At 42.3% G+C, this 24,053-nt stretch overlaps 1 protein-coding gene across 1 annotated transcript in view; it reads left to right on the top strand.

The window, feature by feature from the left end:
• Positions 1-15,486: 15,486 nt before the first annotated feature.
• The window catches only part of LOC141072980 (uncharacterized), an 82,333-nt gene continuing 73,766 nt past the window's right edge, over positions 15,487-24,053 (top strand). Inside the window, 6 exon segments of the mRNA XM_073560246.1 lie at positions 15,487-15,654; positions 16,856-17,003; positions 17,133-17,312; positions 17,396-17,519; positions 17,603-17,700; positions 17,899-17,989. Of these exon segments, the coding sequence (XP_073416347.1) occupies positions 15,605-15,654; positions 16,856-17,003; positions 17,133-17,312; positions 17,396-17,519; positions 17,603-17,700; positions 17,899-17,989 (691 nt within the window). The 5' untranslated portion in view covers positions 15,487-15,604.

Raw genomic sequence — 24,053 nt, 5'->3', positions numbered from 1 at the left:
AGTTCTGTGCGATTCCTGGGTCGTCTTGCATTCATTTCTATTTTGAGGTCTAGCTGCAGATTTCCAATGATGTTCAGATCAGGGGACTGTGAGGGCCATTGTAAAACCTTCAGTTTGCGCCTTTTGAGGTCGTCTATTGTGCATTTTGATGTGTGTTTAGGATTATTCTCATTTGTAGAAACCATCCCCTTCCTCTTTTCAATGACAGCTTTTTTACAGATGGTGTTGTGTTTGCATCAGGAATTTGTTGAAATTTAATTGAATCCATTCTTCCCTTTATCCGTGAAATGTTCCTGGTGCCATTGGCTGCAACACAACCTCAAAACACGATTGATCCAACCTCATGTTTAATGGTTGGCAGGATGTTCTTTTCCTAAAATTCTGTACCTTTTTTTACGCATATCTTTGATCATGGTGTACAGTTCTATTTTAACCTTGTCGATCCACAGGACTTGTTTCCAAAATTCATCAGGCTTGTTTAGATGTTCTTTTCCAGACTTCTGAAGCTGAATATTATGGTGAGGATGCAGGAGAAGATTTCTTTTTGATGACTCTTCCATGAAGGCCATATTTGTGCAGGTGTCTCTAAACAGTAGAACAATCTACCACAGCTCCAGAGTCTGCTCAATCTTTCTGAAGGTCTTTTGCAGTAAAGCAGGGGGTTATAATTTGCTAGTAGTCCTAAGAGAACGTCTCACTGAAATTTTGCTTGGTCTTCCAGACCTTATTTTGACCTTCATCTTTTATTTAGACCTTTTTTAGACTATTTCATCTACAACTTGCTTAACTGTTCACAATAACAGTAATTTTGACCTTTTCATGTTATTGTAAATGCTTCATCCAGTTGGTGTTCAATATTTAATAGGGTCGTGCTATTAACCTTAATGAGAAGTTCCATGAATTTCTTTGAGCTGTTATAGGAAATACTTTCCCAGTTATTGATGAACTCCTGGTTCTCAATAAAGGAAGGTCTCACATGTATCCATAATCCTCTCGGGATTAATTGTTTAGGAAGACCATTTCCAGGAAAGCTTTGTTACACCAGGTTTTGCTTTGTTTAAAAAGTTGATTTTTTTAATCAAAACATTAAAATCCATCATACTCTGAGCCCCAGAGCCGAGACCAAGCGAAGACCATTTCTTGGCCTCTAGCAAGACGCCCTGTGCGGATCACAGAATAATATTAGAAAGAAGGAAAAAGACACAAGATGATAATACACAGATGGAAATAATAGAGAGGAAATATTGGAGATCATGGTTTTCAGCTCTGTTCCAGTCATCTAAAGCTAAGTTTTTCTGCTAATGTTCACTCTTGATTTTGTTGGTCTATTCAGTTTTCTGTGTGGTCTGCCAGCCCCGGCTGGGGGCTGAGCTGAATTTCCACTCTTATTTATCAGTATTTTGCCAATTGGCTTTTTGTCCCTTACTAGTCAGGGTTAATTTTGCTATCAGAAGTGTTGGACATTATTTTTGTAGTGTTTTTTGCAGGTTGCAGACAGTGTCTTCCCTTTCCTTTCCTGTCTAGTTAGTTTGGGCCCCATCATTTGCTCAGCCTATTTTCCTGCCTGTGTTTGTGCCTTCATCTTGTTTCACCATCAATACATGTGTGGGGGCTATCTATTCCTTTGGGGTCTGCTCTGGAGCGGTTAGTTTTCCCCTTTCTTGCTTTAGGCTTATGTAGTCCTCCAGCCGTGACGAGGCGTCTAGGTTCATCGTAGGCACGCTCCACGGCTACTGCTAGTTGTGTGGTAAGATCAGGGATCTGCAATCTGCATAGTTACCAACTACTCTGGTTTTCCGTGGCTTAACTTGTTTTGCTTTTTTCTCCTCGGTAACCCTTTCATAACAGAATCACCAGTCATACCGCAGATTCTAGGGTACTCAAAAGCAGGAAAGAATTGTAAAAAAAAAAAAAAGTGTCCGAATTTTTATGTATATTTTTTCCTCTTTTTCTCTGGGGTCGTAGGAGGATTTCTTTTTTTTTAATGGAGATTAAGCAATTGTCTGATCATGTGGAGCAGCTCAATGCTGAAGTGCGGGGAATTTCCGCCTATCTCGCTTATTCACATGCTGCTGAACCAAGGATCCCTACGCCTGATGTGTTTTTTGGGGATCGGTCTAAATTTTTGAATTTTAAGAATAATTGTAAATTATTTCTTGCCTTGAAGCCTAACTCATCAGGGAGCTCCACACAGCAGGTTAAAATTGTCATCTCTTTGCTGCGTGGCAATCCCCAGGATTGGGCGTTTTCTTTGACACCTGAAGATCCTATTCTGACTAATGTGGATGCATTTTTTCAAGCCTTGGGGTTGTTGTATGATGAACCTAATGCTATTGATCAAGTTGAAAAAGCCCTATTGGCATTGAATCAGGGTCAGGATTCTGCAGAGTTATACTGTCAAAAATTCCAAAAGTGGGCGGTCCTTACTACCTGGAATGATGGTGCCCTGGCAGCTCTCTGTTGGAAGGGTCTGTCAGAAACTGTAAAAGATACTATGGTGGGATTTCCTGTTCCCTCTGGTCTTGACGATTCTATGTCATTAGCCATTCAAATTGATTGGCGTTTACGTGAACGCAAAACTACACGAGAGGAGTTGCCACCTTTTGGACAAATGTCTGAACCTATGCAAAGTGATAGAGTTTTGTCTAGGGCACAACGTCAGGAGTTTAGAAGGCGTAATAAGCTGTGTTTTTTCTGTGGAGACGTCTCATATTATTTCTGTCTGCCCAAAACGAGAGAAACGTTTTGCACACACATTTGCTGTGGGCAGTATACAACCCAAGTTTCTTTTGGCAATTACACTGATCTGCTCCTTATCCACATTTTCCACGAAGGCTTTTGTGGATTCAGGAGCAGCGTTGAATCTGATGGATTTGGACTTTGCTAAACGTTGTGGTTTTTCCATGATGCCTCTGCGGACGCCTATTCCTTTGAGGGGTATTGATGCTACTCCTTTGGCGGAGAATAAACCTCAGTTATGGACCCAGGTGACGATGCGGGTTGCCCCAGACCACCAAGAAAATTGTAAATTTTTGGTGCAACATAATTTGCATGATATTATTGTTCAGGGTTTTCCTTGGTTGCAAACTCATAATCCAGTTTTGGATTGGAAATCTGGGTCTGTGGTGAGTTGGGGTTGTCAGTGTGTTCTTAGGGACGCTCCTGTTTTCTCCACCTCTCCTCAGTCTCATGATATTCCTGATTATCTAGCCAATTTTTCTGATGTATTTAGTGAGAGCAAGTCTGCGTCTTTGCCTCCTCATAGGAGTTATGACTGTGCAATTGAGTTGATGCCTGGGTGTAAATTTCCCAAGGGTCGGCTTTTCAACTTATCAGTACCCAAACATGATGCTATGCGATCCTATATTAAGGAGTCATTGGAGAAGGGTCATATTAGACCATCCTTGTCACCTTTAGGTGGTGGGTTTTTTTTTGTGGCCAAGAAAGATGGTTCATTAAGACCGTGTATTGATTATCGTTCCCTTAACAAGATGACGGTTGTCAGCGTCGGGATTTCTTTTCTAGTCACCAACCTCGGGTAAAGCTCACTTAGAGCTTCTCTTACTTAGGATCCTAGGTGTGGAGAAATAAAGAGAGAGACACAGGTGGCTTGTCTTTCAAGTTAATCTCCTTTATTGGGAGGGTCAGGGTAGATCTTTTATAGTAAACCAGAAAGAGGAAATGAACAAATATGGATACTTCCGTAATGTTGTGTAACAATTCAAAAATGGTGGATAGCTTGGCAAGAACAATAGTTATATAACAGAAATGTCAAAGTATATCATGTGTTATAAGATATATTTAATTGGAGGTGACGGGAGTTTTTGGCATTTCCCTTATGTCAATTTAACAATTCGTGGAATCACATCCGTTAGTACTTTTTGGCCAGAAACTGGATTTGGCCTCAACATATTTAGACATTTATTATGAGAGAGATTTGGAACTGACCACTGGCAGAATTATATAACCATGTAGACAGATGATAACAATTAAATGGTGTCATGGGTTACAAGTTGTTTTTCAGCTATTTTTCTAGAGTTTAGAGAACTAGGATTAACCATTTCTTTGACAACTCCCCTCTTTTTATTATCTGTCTACCTGTTCTGTCTGTCCTTGCCTTTATCCGAGGCCTGCAAGATAACCCTACTTCACAAAATACATGGCTTGTCCTATGTATATCATGGGATAACAGTCCGGCTGCATATCCATTCAGATTATACCTGTAAATCAGACCTCCTTCCCCTATTTCTATCCTACTTATTGCCCTATTTCACAGTAATACAGACTGTATCGAGGGGAGTTATATTTGTATATGGTAATGAGATATTCATAATTACTGCAATACAAGGTAACATATTTTTATATATATATATATATTAGCATTTTTAGTGTATTTAATTATATCTTTATTCATAAGTAAATATTAAATCATTTAAAGTCCATAGTGTATGTAATCTTCATCGTGGTAGTTCTTTGTAGAGTCTTTGTATGCAATCTGCCAAGTCTACTGAAGTTTGCTTGTTGCAGAATACACATTCACGCTGAACAGTGGTTATGAAGGTTGTCATCACTTGTGTTTGATTGATCTTTGAATCGACCTTGACTTTAGCACTACGTTTACCTGGAAAACATTTACAATTATAACCAAGAATTTTCTTTATGAGTAAAACAAATATTCTTATCATTACTGCAATAACCAATATCACAAAAACTGCTTGAATTAGAAAATGAATTATTCCTGATATCCATCTGCCTATTCCTTTAACCAAATTCAAAGGATTTAACCATGCGAGCCATTCAGGGAGGGGCAGGTCTTCCAAGGCATTGACCTTCCGCATTCCTTCCTTTATTAGCCTAGCTTGCTCTATGTCATGAGTGACTGTCATCAGTCCAGAAGGATCGATATAATGACAGCAGGCAGGTCCCACTACCTGACAGAATCCCCCTTGAGATGCTGTAAGATAGTCAAGCACCATAGAGTGTTGGTTAGTTATAACAATGAACTGTCTCATATACGCAGATTCAACATTGATGGCATCAAATAAATACTCAGTTACATTATCAAAGATATCACCTAATTCTTCTATCATTTGAGCATTCCTTAGAGTTCCAAACATAATTCCCAAAGGACCAGTGAGAACCATCCCAGTTTTAAGATACCATGGAGTGTGCATTAAATGCTTGGGTGGCTATGGGGAGGGTGCACTACGCTTTGCTATCATGTGACCAGGGACATTTTTATAAGGGAAATCATTCTCATTCCATACCCAGGTGACTGGCTCTAACCTACCCAGTGTACAAGCACCTTCAGCTCCTTTAGGAATCCACATATATGCATTATTCCCACATACTATGTTTATAAACTGAAATTCATTAAGGAAAGCTATTGCTATTGAAACTAACCGGGTAGTGTCCGTGTAAAGACACCAAGAGTCGTCTAAATCTATAGTGACTGCCCTATAATATCGTAATGTCTGACATTCTGGTTCAGTATTTATACTTATGGACATCTCAGCAGCTCCATCTCCATACTGACCTTCTCTAGTTTCTTCATCTACATGAACTGCCTCTCTCTCTGTCAATGAAGTTACAAAATATTGCATAGTTTTTACAGCAATTGGGGCATTTGAACAAATCCAGCAATTGGATAGATTTCTGACCTGGGCAATATAGCTATGGTACTGGATAAATTTATTAGCCCACTGTTTTGACACATCACTATCCCATGGTTCGAAGACATCATTATTATTATTTTTTATTGAACAGATAATCACAGTGAGAAGCAAGAATGGATAGCACTTCCCAAATTCCATTCTTTTAATTCTTGTAGAGTTTCTTGCAGTGAGACGTGTGAATCCAGGCAGACTTTCCTTCCAGCTTAACAGATGTGGGCATGACCAGCTGGACTTGGTAGGGTCCTTCAAAGTGAGGATCTAGACTTTTCCTCAGGTGCTTTCGCGTTACCACCCAATCTCCAGGCTTAAGGTCATGCGAGCCTGATAAGGAGGACGGATCTGGAAGGGAACTGAAAACACGTGTATGAATTTGCTGCAACACCTGTTGTAATGCGCCCACATAGGCCGTCATATTTGAATGAGAGGCCTGCATCTGCTGGGGAAAGTACAATCCTGTCTTGGGAGGGCTCCTAAACAATACCTCATATGGACTTAAACTTGTCTTTCGGTTGGGAGTTACCCTAACAGGGTACAATGCAATGGGAAGACACTCAGTCCATGGTTTACCTGTTTCTGCCATTGCTTTCTGAATTTTCAATTTCAGTGTACCATTTCACCTTTCCACCCTGCCACTGCTCTGAGGATGATAAGGAGTGTGAAATGATTGCCCCATCCCTAAGGCTCGGGTGATTCCTTGGCACACCTGTGACATGAAATGACTACCTCGGTCACTTTCAATTACCTCTGGCACTCCAAACCTGCAAACAACTTCTGACATTAGCTTTTTAACCACAGTTCGTGCATTTGCATGAGCACAGGGCCATGCTTCTGGCCAATTGGAGAAAATATCTACACATACCAGCGTATATTCATAGTTGCCTACCCTTGGAAGCTGAATGAAATCAATCTGCAGTCGCTGAAAAGGGTGCAATGGCCTGGGGGTGCACTTTGGTGGCACCTTCACCGTTTTTTTTTTTTGTCCCCCTACATTATGGCATGCACAGATTACACATCCCTGTACAAATTTTGCAGCAGCATAATGGAACCCTGGTATGACCCAACTTGCTTTTACCTGGCTTACCATTCCATCCTTGGATTGGCGTGTTAATCCGTGGGAGAGGGAGCATACCATAGGGAACAGCGCCCTAGGCAAGCAATACCTACCGTCTGCTCTCCACAATCCATCTTCTTCCTTCGCACCTGTGTGCCTTTGCTATTCTTCCTTTTCTGGTGCAGAGACCTGTTCTTGCAGGCTCTGGAGTAATTGAAGATCCACCTCCCCCGACACCTGTACAGTGTATGTTCCTGCGGGAGGAGGGAACAAAGCAGCAGCCTTGGCTGCAATATCAGTTCGGTTATTACCTTCGGCTTCCTTAGTGCGCTCTTTAGTGTGAGCTTGCACTTTCACTATAGCAACTTTCTTTAGGCAGCTCCAATGCTCTGAGAAGCTGGGCTACCAATTCTGCTTTTTTTTAATGGGCTTACCAGAGGAAACAACAAACTTTCTGCTCTTCCATATGGGACCATAATCATGGCATATGCCAAATGCATAGCGGCTATCTGTAAAAGTATTTTCTGTCAAATGTTCTGTGATTACACACACCTCAGCGAGTGCTTTCAATTCAGCTTCCCAAGTAGACATCTTAGACATTCTAGAAGGCAAAGCTTTACTTTGTACCACCTTATATTGATCAACCACTGAATAAATAACCTGTATAAGGTACTTCATTTTGGTAAACCTGTGACATATCTACATAAAACTCTTGATCTACATTAGAGATTGGTGGATTGGTGTCTCTTGCACATTGGCAAGTAGCCATGTTAAAAATACAGTATACCCTTAGCATTTTCCCCATTCATGACAGTGCAAATGGAAGTGGAGGTCATAATTTGGGATTCCTAGAGCTGAGGCTGAGAGAATGGTTTCCTTCAGGTCCTTGAACCCCTCTTTTGCTTCCAGGGTCAGTTGGTATGACTTCTCTACAGTAGCTGGTCAGCCCCAGGAATATGCTTATGGCTTTTTCTTCTGATGTTATGTGTTTCAGCTGAAGTGAAATGCAATGACCTAAGAAAACAACCTTTTCCTTTGCTATTAGCAGTTACCTCTTTAGTCCTTACATACTTCATGGTACAAAAATATTAACAAGGAAGCTGTTTCCATTAGACATACAGTACCTGTTTTCTCTCTGCTCAGGGGATATCATCTAATACGCACCGGTACAGTTCCTGGCTTCAATCTAATGAATACTGGTACTATCCTAAACCAACATCTGTCTTATCCTTTACCCATACTGCAGCTGGTATCTGCTCGAGCATTTGCAGTATTTCCTCATCTTGGTCAGTTGCAGTTTTTCTCGCCATCTAGCTAAATTAGCAACATCATTGTGAGAGGGTTGCTTCAGACAATGGGCCTGTAACAGTAATGCCTTTCTTCCAAACTTAATAAAAAAACTGCATTCATAGCACTCAGGATATCAGCACCTATCAAGTATATAGGACATTTATCTGAGACTAGCAATTATGCTCACAAGTATGTAGTATGTGCTATTCACACATTCATAGGTTCTGTTTCATGCAAAGGATGATCTATTCCACCTGCTCCTAATCCTTGTACCATTTTTCCTGTCATGAATTGTTGTGGCATAGCCTTTTTCTTAAATATTATATTACGGCTCACCCCCGTATCAATCAGGCATTTTAATTGTTTCCCAGGAGGAAGATTTAGTTAAGTCATAGTGATTGGACCATCCTGTGGGGGAACCGCTATTCTTATTTACACTTCTCTGTGTCTGTTATCCCATCTCTCCTTTTCTTCTCTCTCTACTGTTCCCCTGTGACGTATACCGGCTGCCTGTACCACAGTTTTCACAGCATTATTAAATGCATCCGGAGGTGTATTCACCATAACAGGAGTTGCCTTCTGCTGCTTCTTTACTTTCCTATTGGTAATCTGGTCCTCTATCCCCTAAACATGGAAAGGGATTGTATATATACTTTCTGGCCATATTCTCATTACTTCTGTTCTCAGATCTTCCTTCAATCCTATCAGTAACATATTTTTACAAATCTGGCTTCTCTGGGGTTTTTCAAATCATAGTTATGAGGTGTAAGGGTTGTCTGCAAGTGTAGTGTAAAATGTTTCCTCATTTCTCCCCTCCATAGGAATTGCTTGGGGCTGTTCCTTAGCGGAGTGGAGAAACTGTCTGTGAACCCCTGTGGCAACCCAAGGGTAATAAGTATAGAGGAGAAGCATCATATACAAGTCAGCTAGTTTGCATCTGCGGAGACATGGGGATCAGTCCTCCCCCCATGTTTGGCACCTATGGGACCCCTGGCGATGGTATATCACCAGGGTCTACCCGAGATGGGGTGTATAGAATTATACAGATGTTAAGGCTGCAGAAATCTCTTGTCAGCACATAACTTCGCTCTTTGGGCTGCTTAAGGGGGGGCTGGTCTCATCCCCTCCGCTACTACAGGGGCGGAGGGAGCTGTGGAATCACAGACTGATCTTGTGAAGGGGGAGCAGCCTGTGTGTGGAGACGCTGCAGATTGCCTGACATACAGTACATTCTCTCATTCTAACTTCATCACACTTAGTATTAACTTCATCATTCATCATAACTTCTTAGTAATAACTTCATCATTCTTAGTATTAAAACAGACCATATCATTCACAGGTTCTGATCCACGCTGCAACTTGCACACCATAATCACATTTTCCAATCCATACAGCCTGCTCCCTACTTAAACACTCGTTGTATCTCTCAGCATCCAAAAATCCATTCCTTGGCACTTCTGCCTTTTCAAGAATTGTCAGCGGTATCATTAACTGCTTCATAATCCTGAAGGTCCTTTATCTTATATCTCGGATCCGTAGTCTGTCCTGACCTGGTGTGCCTAGCACCCATAACAACTGTCAAAGGTAGCGACCCCTGTCTTCAGCCCTGTTATGTATTAGTTGACCTGCCTAGCACCCATAACAGCTGTCAAATTTAGCAACCAATATCTTCAGCCCTGTTATGTATTAGTGGGATCCCACTGGTCTACCTACAATAGCCAGCAATCCCACTATCAAAGCAATAACCTAAACCGCAGCTCTCTGTTCTGTCCTAATGCTGATACATACTCTCCCATTTAGACAGATTACTGTCAACAGCACAGTTCCAAACACAAGTGCTATATACTCCTCATACAGCAGAATCAGAACCTGAATTCTCGCTAGACTCTGAGCATGCCAAATCTATTCCTGAGTCTGTTTTAGAGAAATCAAAATAATATTCATGTGAAACTATATCTTGCCACCTTGGCATGTACCATCTAGTCTCTAAGATGTATGACCAACTTTTTACATGACAAGAGAATACTCTATACAACTTATTTGCTCTCCTGTACTGATGGGGAACAACTGGCGTCAAATGTATTCTTTCCAGAAACCAATCAGACCTTAATCTTCTCACACTTTTTCCAACTATAGTAACCGAACACAAACAATTTTCACACGACATGTAACACGTACACTTCACAGACTAGTATTCATCTCAAAGTGTCTCAAAGCCACCGGGCAGTAACTGGCTCCTGCACTTCCAAATCTTTGCAATATCTCCGCTATCTCATAATTGACCGGGGTATCTCGAGCCACTTGCTCCTCATAGCCATGTTTCTTAATCCATTTATCATGTTCTCTGCTAAATTGCTTCCATCTCTCAATCTCAACAGCGCAGCTTAGTGCTCCACAACACAGATATAGCAACATATCAGGACAGCATTATCAGTACTACTTATCAATTAACATTTGACAAGGCATCAACAAACAAACAAAGAAAGTTAGAACAAACATAAACCAAGTATAGCAAAGCAGGATCAAGACAATTTGATTGCAATATTTTCAATATTAACAAACACTGATATCATTACAAACAGAAAGACAGGAACCTTTATTACAGACACAGACAAAACAAATGGAAAATCATCGCACTTCATCCTGAAACAAAACAATTGTTAACAGCACTTTTGGTCTATTGCACGGTCTTTTGCTTTGCAACAACAATTAAGCACACAATATTAGAATGTTAAGATGGTTAGTATTTTTAGACAGATGAACAAGTGTAAATATGCAACAACAGACAAAAACACAAAAGCAAAATAGATTAAAGCAAAGAGACAAAAATAAAATAAACCTAACTCTTTTAAATTTTGTTACCCGAGGGGATTCCCATTCAAAGATCCAGACAGACTGACCTACCTACCTTGTCTGAGGGAGACAAGAAAGGATGCAAGCAAAAATGCTCACTTACCCGGGTCCTCTTTTCTGCTCTCCCTCCGACAAAGCAAGGCAATCTTTTTCAGTCCAAATCGATAGTTAAAGGGGAATGCAATCCCGCTGTGGGCCTCCAAGTTGTCAGCGTCGGGATTTCTTTTCTAGTCACCAACCTCGGGTAAAGCTCACTTAGAGCTTCTCTTACCTAGGATCCTAGGTGTGGAGAAATAAAGAGAGAGACACAGGTGGCTTGTCTTTCAAGTTAATCTCCTTTATTGGGAGGGTCAGGGTAGATCTTTTATAGTAAACCAGAAAGAGGAAATGAACAAATATGGATACTTCCGTAATGTTGTGTAACAATTCAAAAATGGTGGATAGCTTGGCAAGAACAATAGTTATATAACAGAAATGTCAAAGTATATCATGTGTTATAAGATATATTTAATTGGAGGTGACGGGAGTTTTTGGCATTTCCCTTATGTCAATTTAACAATTCGTGGAATCACATCCGTTAGTACTTTTTGGCCAGAAACTGGATTTGGCCTCAACATATTTAGACATTTATTATGAGAGAGATTTGGAACTGACCACTGGCAGAATTATATAACTATGTAGACAGATGATAACAATTTAATGGTGTCATGGGTTACAAGTTGTTTTTCAGCTTTTTTTCTAGAGTTTAGAGAACTAGGATTAACCATTTCTTTGACACGGTTAAATATCAGTACCCGTCACCTCTGATGTCTGACTTATTCTCCAGAGTTAAGAGTGCCTGCTGGTTTACTAAGCTTGACTTCAGGGGGGCATATAATCTTATTCGCATCAAGCACGGGGATGAATGGAATGGCGTTTAATACTCCGGAGGGACATTTTAAGTATATGGTGATGCCTTTTGGGCTCACTAATGCCCATTCTGTCTTCCAGTCCTTTATGAACGATATTTTCCGTGACTTTGTGGTTAAGTTTTTGATCATCTATCTGGATGATATTTTGATCTTTTCTAGTGATTGGGATTCTCATGTGGAACACGTCCGGACTGTGTTCCGGATTTTGAGAGAGAAATCCCTGTTTGTTAAGGGATTGAAATGCCTCTTTGGTGTACAGAGGATTTCATTTTTGGGATTTATCTTATCTCCATCGACTATTGAAATGGACCCGGCCAAGGTACAGGCCATTTATGGGGTTCAGCCTACTTCTTTGAAGGCCCTCCTGAAGTTTTTGGGTTTTGCTAATTTCTATCGTAAATTTATAGGTAATTTTTCTGGTATTGTCAAACCACTGACTGATCTGACCAAGAAGGGCGCTGATGTGCTGAATTGGTCTCCTGAGGCTATCTCAACATTTCAGGAGCTTAAGCAGAGATTTACTTCAGCTCCAGTTTTATGGCAACCTGATGTCTCACTTCCATTTCAGGTGGAGGTAGATGCTTCTGAGATTGGTGCAGGAGCTGTTTTGTCCCAAAAAGATCCTGTGACTTCTAAAATGAATCCCTGTGCCTTCTTTTCTCAAAAGTTCTCCCCATCTGAACGCAACTATGACGTGGGGAATCGGGAATTGTTGGCCATGAAGTGGGCATTTGAGGAGTGGAGACATTGGTTGGAGGGAGCTAGACATCAAGTTGTGGTCCTCACCCATCACAAGAATTTGATTTATCTGGAGTCGGCCAAACGCTTGAATCCTAGACAGGCTAGATGGTCCTTGTTTTTCACGTGTTTTAATTTTGTGGTCTCTTTTCTTCCGGGCACTAAGAATGTTAAGACAGACGCCCTTTCTAGGAGTTTCTTTGCCGATTCTCTTAGTGTGACCGAGCCTACTACCATCCTAGGTGAGGGGGTAGGTCTTTCTGCCATTTCACTCGATTTGAGACGCGCCCTGGAGGAATTTCAGGAGGATAAACCTGAGCGTTGCCCTATGGGAAAATTGTATGTTCCTGACCAGTGGAGAAAGAGAGTGATGTCTGAAATTCATTGCTCCGCATTGGCTGGTCATCCAGGTATTTTTGGTACCAGAGATTTGGTGAGTCGGTCCTTTTGGTGGCCTGCCTTATCTCGAGACGTCAGGAATTTTGTACAGTCCCGTGGGACTTGTTCTCGGTCTAAACCCTGTTCTCGTTCTAGTGGGTTGCTGATGCCCTTGCCGGTGCCCAAGAAGCCATGGACCCATATCTCAATGGATTTTATTTCTGATCTTCCTGTCTCTCAGAGAATGACTGTTATCTGGGTGATTTGCGATAGATTTTCAAAGATGGTCCATCTTGTACCACTCCCAAAGTTGCCATCTTCTGCTGAGATGGTGCCCTTGTTTTTACAACAGGTGGTTCGGTTACATGGGATTCCTGAGAACATTGTGTCTGACAGAGGAGTCCAGTTTGTTTCCAGATTCTGGAAAGCCTTTTGTTCCAATCTGGGAATTCAGTTATCCTTCTCCTCCGCGTTTCATCCCCAGACCAATGGACAGACTGAGAGAACAAACCAGACCTTGGAGTCTTATTTGAGATGTTTTATATCTGCTGATCAGGATGATTGGGTCTCATTTTTGCCCTTGGCCGAATTCGCGCTGAACAATAGAGCGAGTTCTGCCACTTTGATGTCACCCTTTATCTGTAATTTTGGGTTTCATCCTCGGTTCTCTTCAGGGCAAGTGGAATCTTCGTCCTGCCCAGGTGTGGACACTGTGGTTAAGAGAATGCAGCAGATATGGGACCAAGTGGTGGATAAGTTGTCGCTTTCTCAGGAAAAGGCCCAGCGATTTTCCAACCGGCATAGGACCATTGGTTCCCGGTTTAAAGTGGGTGATATGGTTTGATTGTCGTCTAAGAATATTCCTATGAAGGTTGCATCTCCTAAATTTAAGCCAAGATTTATTGGTCCTTATAAGATTTTGAAAATTCTTAATCCTGTTTCGTTTCGATTGGCTCTTCCAGTTACGTTCAAGATCCATAACGTATTTCACAAATCTCTGTTGAAGAGGTTTGTTGAGCCAGTGGTTCCTATGGCAGCACCTCCTGACCCTGTGTTGGTCGAAGGCAATGTGGAATATGAGGTAGAGAAAATATTGGATTCTCGTTTGGTTAGACGGAGACTCCAGTATTTGGTCAAATGGAAGGGTTATGGTCAGGAGGATAATTCTTGGGTCTCTACCTCCAATATTCATGCCAATAGATTGGTTCGTGCTTTTCACTGGGCCCATCCTGATCGGCCTGGTGGCGTGGATGAGGGTTCGGTGACCCCTCCTCAAGGGGGGGTAGTGTTGTGAGTTCATTCTCACCAGTTGTGAGTTCCCCTTCTGGACTCCCTCTGGTGGTGGTGACGGGAGGTGGTGCGGCTGGTTTGATCGGTGGAGATCTGCCACCTGAGAATGAGGATGACGATTCCATCTCAGGATTCTCAGATTGGATTTAAGATAGCCGACGCCCTATTCAGTTGCTGGTGATTCCTTCTGGCTTGTCAGCTCTTGGTTTTCAGCTCTGTTCCAGTCATCTAAAGCTAAGTTTTTCTGCTAATGTTCACACTTGATTTTGCTGGTCTTTTCAGTTTTTTGTGTGGTCTGGCAGCCCGGCTGGGGGCTGAGCTGAATTTCCACTCTTATTTATCAGTATTTTGCCAATTGGCTTTTTGTCCCTTACTAGTTCGGTCTCTTTTTGCTCTGTCACAGAATATTCCAGAGTGCTGATATAGGAGAAGTCTAGTGACTTCAGGGTTAATTTTGCTATCAGAAGTGTTGGACATTATTTTTGTAGGGTTTTTTGCAGGTTGCAGACAGTGACTTGCCTTTCCTTTCCTGTCTAGTTAGTTTGGGCCCCATCATTTGCTCAGCCTATTTTCCTGCCTGTGTTTGTGCCTTCATCTTGTTTCACCGTCAATACATGTGTGGAGGCTATTTATTCCTTTGGGGTCTGCTCTGGGGCAGTTAGTTGTCCCTTTTCTTGCTTTAGGCTTATGTAGTCCTCTGGCCATGACGAGGCATCTAGGAACATCGTAGGCACGCTCCACGGCTACTGCTAGTTGTGAGGTAAGATCAGGGATCTGCAATCTGCATAGTTACCAACTTCTCTGGTTTTCTGTGGCTTAGCTTCTTTTGTTCTTTTTCTCCTCGGTGATCCATTCATAACACACGCGCCTCCGCTCTGTACACCTTGCACACACATGGCTACACTCCGTACACACACAGCTCTGCTCCGTACCCACATGGCTCTGCTCCGTACACCTTGTACATACATGGCTCCGCTCTGTACACGTTGTACACACACGGCTCAGCTCCGTACACCTCGTACACACGGCTCCGCTCCGTACACCTCGTACACACGGCTCCGCTCCGTACGCCTCGTACACACACGGCTCTGCTCCGTACACCTCGTACACACACGGCTCCGCTCCGTACACCTCGTACACACACGGCTCCGCTCCGTACACCTCGTACACACACGGCTCCGCTCCGTACACCTCGTACACACACGGCTCCGCTCCGTATGCCTCGTACACCCCCATCTCCTGCTACATATCCACCCTGTAAACCCCTCCTAACCCTACATATAAACTTCCCCTCATCCAGCACCATGACAACCAGCACAGCAGAGTCCTGCATACACTGAGGCCCCTGATCATGTGACCCCTGACTCCTCCCCTCCTGTGACCTCATCACAGGTCCTGTGCGCACAGAGCAGCCATATATGTGGAGTGCGGCTCTGCGGGTGGAGGCTCCACACCAGGACTGTAGCAGGTAAAGACCCCAATATCCACAGGTGTCCCTTCTAATTGGGGGAAACTATCCCCTCTAATAATCCTCGGACAGTTCTGACAAACACGGGAAAGTGCCCCTTTATGGAGGGGACAGAAAGTCTGTTTAGTCTCTTTAGCTCCATAGTATCAGCTCTAATCCAATGGTGAGAGAGCGATTTACCCCGAAGAGTCACAGATTGGGGGGTTGTTATATAATGTTATATTTAGGGGGTTTTGTGTTGTCTCCTTATAAGAATCACAATGGTTTTGTTCCTTTTCTGCTGATAGAAACAAACGACCCAACTATGAAAGACGGGAACCAAGGAGACATGTATTACTCTCCTAGTACGGGGCCTCTAGACACATAATGTTTTTCATGTAACATTTGGAGCCTATGGGAAAATGCCCCAAAAAGCCTCTTATCCAGAGAAAAATCACTGTACATGGAGACATTGGCCTCAGATATCTCCTGTCTTGTTCTTACAAACAATCTTCTATAAAAGCCTCAAACTTCTTTGTGTGACTCAGACCTGAGATCTAACGTGATAGAAGATTACAGTGCGGAGAAGACGGGAAACCTTCATATAGACGGCCGGTGGGGATGGAGTCAGTGACGGACTCTGGCCAAATATGTTCCTAGAGCCGTAGTAGAAGATGAAGATGTCGTCCTCATCATGAAGTAGTTATTTCTCCTGTCCCGTGTAATGAATATCTCCTGCAGTATTGCTAATGCCGATTCCAGTGTCGGGAAATGAGACAAGAATTAGCGTTATGGAAGATGAGTCTATGAGGAACGTATTCAGCTGCCGACTCCGAGGGAGAAACTGCTTGTTGTCTGTGGCCTAAATATATAGGTTTTATTAGTAGATGTCAGGGAAAAAAAACAGAATGTTGTAAAATGATAAAAATATAATTGTTGCTTGGGTCCCCGCCAGTCTCTGTATTTTTGGTTTGTCCTAACGAACTTGTTATTCCTTCAGCCAATCAGTTGCCAAAGCAGTGAGTAACATAGCCAGTGACTGGGAGCATGGAGGAGATGTCTTAGTCAGCAATTCAACGTTTGTTCCAGTCCATATAAGACTATAGAATACAACATCTACACGTTTTATCTTCTGAAATGTTTCCCCTTATTGTCTCCAGTAATTGTATTATTATACGGAATTCTTTATAATGATTCATCGTCTCATTGTCTTCCTATTCAGGTCCTTACAATATCAGATCCTGTCAGTGGACATCTTCTATATTAAGAGAATTTTTCTTAACTACCCAAGAATGGATATGGAGAGGGACAAGATGGTGGAGAGGATATTACACCTCACCCTGGAGATCCTCTTCCGTCTTACTGGAGAGGTGAGAGATTCTGATGACGTCACATTACATCATTCTTATCTGTGGGAATAACAGATGGACAGAACTGGAGAGGTGAGGACTCTGGAAATGTCTGTAGTGAGATTTATTAATGTGTCTCTCCATAACCAGGATTACATAGTAGTGAAGAAGACCTCTAGTGAGCGCTGTCAGGCCCCTGTGTCTGAGGGATGGGGAAGACCCCTGAGCCCAGTCATGGGGCCTCCACCTCACCCCCTGATGCATGAGGACATCAATGACCAGAAGGTCCTAGAACTCACCTACAAGATGATTGAGCTGCTGACTGGAGAGGTGACACTGCTGGGAATTCTGGGACATTAAACAGTAATGCTATGAAGGGATCGGCGGGATGATGGTATCATTGTATGTGTCAGGTTCCTATAAGGTGTCAGGATGTCGCCGTCTATTTCTCCATGGAGGAGTGGGAGTATTTAGAAGGGCACAAAGATCTGTACAAGGATGTCATGATGGAGGTTCCCCAGCCCCTCACATCACCAGGTAATAGACAGGATTAAATACACACGGCCTATAATTATCTTTATGTATATTATTAATTCAGTCCCTGTATGTGTTTCCTCCAGATCTATCCAGTATGAGGACAACACCAGAGAGATGTCCCCATTTTCTTCTTCCACAGGACTGTAAACAAGAAGATCCCAATGTTCCTCAGGATCATCAGGTAGATGGAGAGAAGGTGTCAGGAGATCTCCCCTATGATGTGTAGACGGCTGTGAAGGTCTTGTGCTCAGTCTTGTTTTATCCACCAGTATTATATGGTTTATACTTGTGTAATGAGAACTGTGGAGATGGCAGGATTAGAGCTGATCATAGATGTGACTTCTCCATCTGTCTGTGACTTTTACAATATTTGTTTCAGGGTGAAGATCTGACCCATATTAATACTACAGAGACATATGTGAGGGGTGATGAGCGGTGTAAACAGGAGATTCCTACATATGGCTACCCAGGTGAGCAGTAACCACTAAATGCAGAGAAGTCACAGATTCTTCTCAGTCACCGGCTGTGGCTGCTTCATCAATGCTGTAGTCCGGACGTGTCACAATTGTGTGATCCCCATTTTGCTGGTAGGGCACAACATTCTCCTCCATCCAAAAATGTTTAAATGGCTTTGTGAAAGTGTGAAACCCCTTTTGTATATACAACCTGCAGGATCCACTTACCCCCGGGGATTAGAACACGCTGACCGTTACCTGCTCAGGTCTGTAAACTTCAAAGCCAAATAATAGCGTATGTAGAATGTGCTGACAAGATGTAATGCTGGGCCTCTAAGAGAAAGTGTAGGGTAATGATGCTGTTGGCTTCCTAGATCCCTGATATCTTATTGGATGAATCTCCCTTCTCTTCCTTCTGTGCTGCTGAATGTGCTCATATGGTCCCTACAAGACCAGGTCCAGTCTTTCTGGCCAAACTTCGCTTTTATGATCAACAACATTAACCCCTTAACGCCCGCCGATACGCCTTTTAACGGCGGTAATTAAGGGTACTAAAACCACAGCGCCGTTAATTCACGGCGCTGTGATTTAAGTGACTAGCGCCCCCCCAGTGTCGGAATTTCTCCGAGGTCTCGGCTGCCAAGGGTAGCCGAGACCCCAGAGAACATGAATCGGTCGGTTTTTACCGACCCCTGCTTTTGCGATCGCCGTTATTAACCCTATAACGGCGACCGCAAAAAAAAAAAAAAGCCGCGATTTTACATTTAATTTCTCTCTCCTCTGATGTGATCGCACATCAGAGGAGAGAGAAATAGGGTCCCCTATCCCCCCCGGTACCTCTCCGTGGCCCTCCGTCCCCTCCCGGTTGGCCCACGTCCCGCCGGCATCCTCCGATGGGCGCCGCCATCTTGAAAATGGCGGGCGCATGCGCAGTGCGCCCGCCGGGAATCTGCCGGCTCCGGCTGGCAGATTCCATTCATTATTTTGATCACTATGATAAACGATCATAGTGATCAAAATAAAAAAAATAGTACATAACCCCCCCGTAAATCACTCCCTTATATAGGCCAATATAATGAAATAAAGAAAATATTTTTTTTTTCAGTTTTCCATTAGGGTTAGGGTTAGGGTAGGGTTAGGGTTAGGGTTGGGCTAGGGTTAGGGTTGGGCTAGGGTTAGGGCTAGGGTTAGGCTAGAGTTAGGGTTAGGGTTGTGCTAGGGCTAGGGTTAGGGCTCGGGTCACGACTAGGGTTAGAATTAGGGTTAGGGCGAACTAGAATTAGGGTTAGAATTAGGATTAGGGATTAGGGTTGGGATTAGGGTTAGGGTTGGGATTAGGGTTAGGGGTGTGTTGGGGTTAGGGTTGTAGCAAGAATTGAGGGGTTTCCACTATTTGCCAACTTTGGGGGTCTAACAATTGGGGTCTAAAAAAATCACTTTTGTGGAAATAAAAAAAGACTTTTTATTTTCACGGCTCTGCATTTATAAACTTTTGTGAAGCGCTTGGGGGTTCAAAGTGCTCACCACACATCTAGATAAGTTCATTAGGGGGTCTAATTTCCAAAATGGGGTCACTTGTGGGGGGTTTCCACTGTTTAGGCCCATCAGGGGCTCTGCAAGTGCAACATGATGCCCGCAGACCATTCCATCAAAGTCTGCATTCCAAAATGGCACTCCTTCCCTTCCGAGCTCTCCCATGCGCCCAAACAGTGGTTCCCCCCCACATATGGGGTATCGGCGTACTCAGAACAAATCGCATAAAAACTGTGCGGGTATGATTTCTCCTGTTACCCTTGTAAAAATAAAAATTTGGGGGCGAAAAGATCATTTTTGTGGAAAAAAAATGGATTTTTTATTTTCACGGCTCTACGTTATAAACTTCTGTGAAGCACTTGAAGGTTCAAAGTGCTCACCACACATCTAGATAAGTTCCTTAATGGGTCTAGTTTCCAAAATGGGGTCACTTGTGGGGGGTTTCCACTGTTTAGGCCCATCAGGGGCTCTGCAAGCGCAACATGATGTCCGCAGACCATTCCATCAAAGTCTGCATTCCAAAATGGCACTCCTTCCCTTCCGAGCTCTCCCATGCGCCCAAACAGTGGTTCCCCCCCACATATGGGGTATCGGCGTACTCAGGACAAATCGCATAACTGTGCGGGTATGATTTCTCCTGTTACCCTTGTAAAAAATAAAAATTTGGGGGAGAAAAGATCATCTTTGTGGAAAAAAATAGATTTCTTATTTTCACGGCTCTACGTTATAAACTTCTGTGAAGCCCTTGGGGGTTCAAAGTGCTCACCACACATCTAGATAAGTTCCTTAATGGGTCTAGTTTCCAAAATGGGGTCACTTGTTGGAGGTTTCCACTGTTTAGGCACATTAAGGGCTCTCCGAACGCAACATGGCATCCGATCTCAATTCCAGCCAATTCTGCGTTGAAAAAGTCAAACGGCGCTCCATCCCTTGCGAGCTCTGCCGTGTGCTGAAATAGTGGTTTACCTCCACATATAGGGTATCGGCGTATTCAGGAGAAATTGGTTCTGAAGTAAATTTTTTGCAAAAAAAAGTTAAATATTAATTTTTTCCTTCCACATTGCTTTAGTTCCTGTGAAGCACTTAAAGGGTTAATAAACTTCTTGAATGTGGTTTTGAGCACCTTGAGGGGTCTAGTGTTTAGAATGGTGCCACTTTTGGGTATTTTCTGTCATGTACACCCCTCAAAATGACTTTAAATATGATGTGGTCCCTAAAAAAAATGGTTTTGTAAATTTTGTTGTAAAAATGAGAAATCGCTGGTCAACTTTTAACCCTTATAACTTCCTAACAAAAAAAAATGTTGCTTCCAAAATTGTGCTGATGTAAAGTAGACATGTGGGAAATGTTATTTATTAAGAAATTTGTGTGACACATCTCTCTGATTTGAGGGCATAAAAATTTAAAGTTTTAAAATTGCAAAATTTTCAAAATTTTCGCCATATTTCCATTTTTTTCATAAATAAACACAAGACTTATCGAAGAAATTTTACCACTAATATGAAGTACAATATGTCACGAAAAAACAGTCTTAGAATCAGCGGGATCCATTAAAGCGTTCCAGAGTTATAACCTCATAAAGGGACAGTGGTCAGAATTGTAAAAATTGGCCTGGTCATTATGATGCAAACTGGCTCTGTCGCTAAGGGGTTAAATGTGCAGTGAGGCCAAGTGTGAATTTCTGGACCATAACAACAGAGTTTCCCTTTATCCTGACTTTTCAATTTCTTTTAAAACCGACTAATGTCAAACAGGATTGTGATAAACTACATAAAACACATTATACCTGTGCCATGATAGATCTCTAAGCTGTGCGTGGTCCACGGCTGTAATATACATTTATTCACAGCCCTGGTTTCATGGATTCACTACACGTACATTATGCTTTCGATCCTAAGGGATTCCGATTACTGCATAATCTCTCCTGAAATGTGGAGCCCTAATACTTTCTCTATTTTTCTGGTCAGGACTTACAGTAGCTCCAATGGTCCGCCATAAACTCCAGTGCCACTCCAGTTTAGTGTTGGAGTTCTCCCCTCATGCAGACTTTGTTTTTGGGGATGTAACATAGAACAAAAAAATGTCTTTTTTTTACATGTTCATTCTGGTTGATAGTTTGATTGAGGTAGGATCAGCCTGCCTCAGTTATGTGAGTAGCTTTTCTTTTTTTAAGTCTCCATTACCTCTTCCAAATGTGCAAGATCTAAATTGAAGCCCCAGCTCTGCAGTATTATAAAAAGTTCTCTTTAACCCCTTAACCTCCAAGGGAGGTTTGCACGTTCATGACCGGGTGAATTTTTTCAATTCTGACCACTGTCTCTTTATGAGGTAATAACTCTGGAACGCTTCCATGGATCCTGGTGATTCTGACATTGTTTTCTTGTGACATATTGTACTTCATGTTGATGGTAAAATTTCATTCATATTAACTTGCGTTTATTTGTGAAAAAAATGGAAATTTGGCGAAAATTTCGCAATTTTCCAACTTTGAATTTTTATGCCCTTAAATCACAGAGATACGGCACACAAAAACCTTAATAAGTAACATTTCCCACATGTTTACTTTACACAGCACAATTTTGGAACCCAATTTTTTTTTTTTCTTAGGAAGTTATAAGGGTTAAAAGTTGACCAGCGATTTCTCATTTTTGCAACACCATTTTATTTTTACGGACCACATCACATTTGAAGCCACTTTGAGGGATCTATATGATAGAAAATACCCAAAAGTGACACCATTCTAAAAACTGCACCCCTCAAGGTGCTCAAAACCACATTCAAGAAGTTTATTAACCCTTCAGGTGCTTCACAGAAATTTTTTGAATATTTAAAAAAAAATGAACATTTAACTTTTTTTCCCCAAAAAAAACTTCAGGCTCAATTTTTTTTATTTTACCAAGGGTAATAGGAGAAATTGGACTGCAAAAGTAATTGTGCAGTTTGTCCTGAGTACGCTGATACCTGATATGTGGGGGGAACCACTGTTTCGGCGCATGGCAGAGCTCAGAATGGAAGGAGCGCCGTTTGACTTTTTCAAAGCAAAATTGGCTATAATTCAGATCAGACGCCATGTCACGTTTGGAGAGCCCCTGATGTACCTAAACAGTGGAAACCCCCCACAAGTGACCCCATTTTGGAAACTAGACCCCCCAAGGAACATATCTAGATATGTGGTGAGAACTTTGAACCAACAATGGCTTCACAGAAGTTTATAACGTACAGCGGTACAATTAAAAAATCATATTTTTCCACAAAAATGATCTTTTCACCCCCAATTTTTAATTTCCAAAGGGTTTAAAGGACCCTTAAAGTTATTGTGCAATTTGTCCTGAGTAGGCTGATACCCCATATGTGGGTGTAAATGACTATTTGGGCGCATGGCAGAGCTCAGAAGGGAAGCAGCGCCATTTTATTTTTTTGGCTGGAATTGAGATCGGACACCATGTCGCGATTGGAAAACCCCTGATGTACCAAAACAGTGGAAACCCCCCACAAATGACACCATTTTGGAAACTAGACCCCCAGGGAACTTATCTAGATGTGTGGTGAGAACTTTGAACCCCCCAGTGCTTCACAGAAGTTTATAACATACAACCGTACAATTAAAAAAACATATTTTTTCCACAAAAATGATCTTTTCACCCTCAATTCTTATTTTTCCAAGGGTAACAGGACCCTAAAAGTTATTGTACAATTTGTCCTGAGTGCGCTGATGCCCCACATGTGGAGGTAAACCGCTATTTGGGCGCATGGCAGAGCTCGGAAGGGAAGTAGCGCCATTTGATGTTTTTGGCTGGAATTGAGATCGGACACCATATCGCGTTTGGAAAGCCCCTGATGTATCAAAACAGTGAAACCCCCCCCCCACAAATGACACCATTTTGGAAACTAGACCCCCAAGGAACTTATCTAGATGTGTGGTGAGCACTTTGAACCCCCAAGTGCTTCACAGAAGTTTATAACGCCCGGGCATGAAAATAAAAAAATCATTTTTTTCCACAAAAATGATATTTTTGCCCCCAATTTTTTATTTTCCTAAGGGTAACAGGAGAAACTGTTTTGCAATTTGTCCTGAGTAGGCTGATACCCTATATGTGGGGGTAAAACACTGTTTGGGCGCACGGCAGAGCTTGGAAGGGAAGGAGCACCATTTGACTTTTTAAACGCAGAATTGGCTGGAATTGAGGTCAGACGCCATGTTGCATTTGGAGAGCCCCTGATGTGCCCAAACAGTGGAAACCCCCAATTCTATCTCCAACCCTAACCCCAGCACACCCCTAACCCTAATCTCAGCCCTAACCCTAGCCCTAGCCCTAACCCTAATGGGAAAATGGAAATAAATACATTTTCTTTTAGTTTTATTATTTTTCCCTAACTAAGGGGGTGATAACGGGGTGTTTGATTTACTATTTATGGCGGTTTTTTATGTTTGGCAGCTGTCACACGCTAAAAGACGCTTTTCATTGTAAAAATAGTTTTTGCATCACCACATATTGAGAACTATAATTTTTCCATATTTTGACCCACTGAGTCATGTGAGGTCTTA

The sequence above is a fragment of the Dendrobates tinctorius genome, unplaced genomic scaffold (assembly GCF_039654945.1).
Source record: "Dendrobates tinctorius isolate UK_male_01 unplaced genomic scaffold, ASM3965494v1 ptg000294l, whole genome shotgun sequence".
Taxonomy (NCBI): Eukaryota; Metazoa; Chordata; class Amphibia; order Anura; family Dendrobatidae; genus Dendrobates; species Dendrobates tinctorius.
Note: the sequence above shows the minus strand (reverse complement) of the source record. Positions and strands in the feature narration are given on the sequence as shown.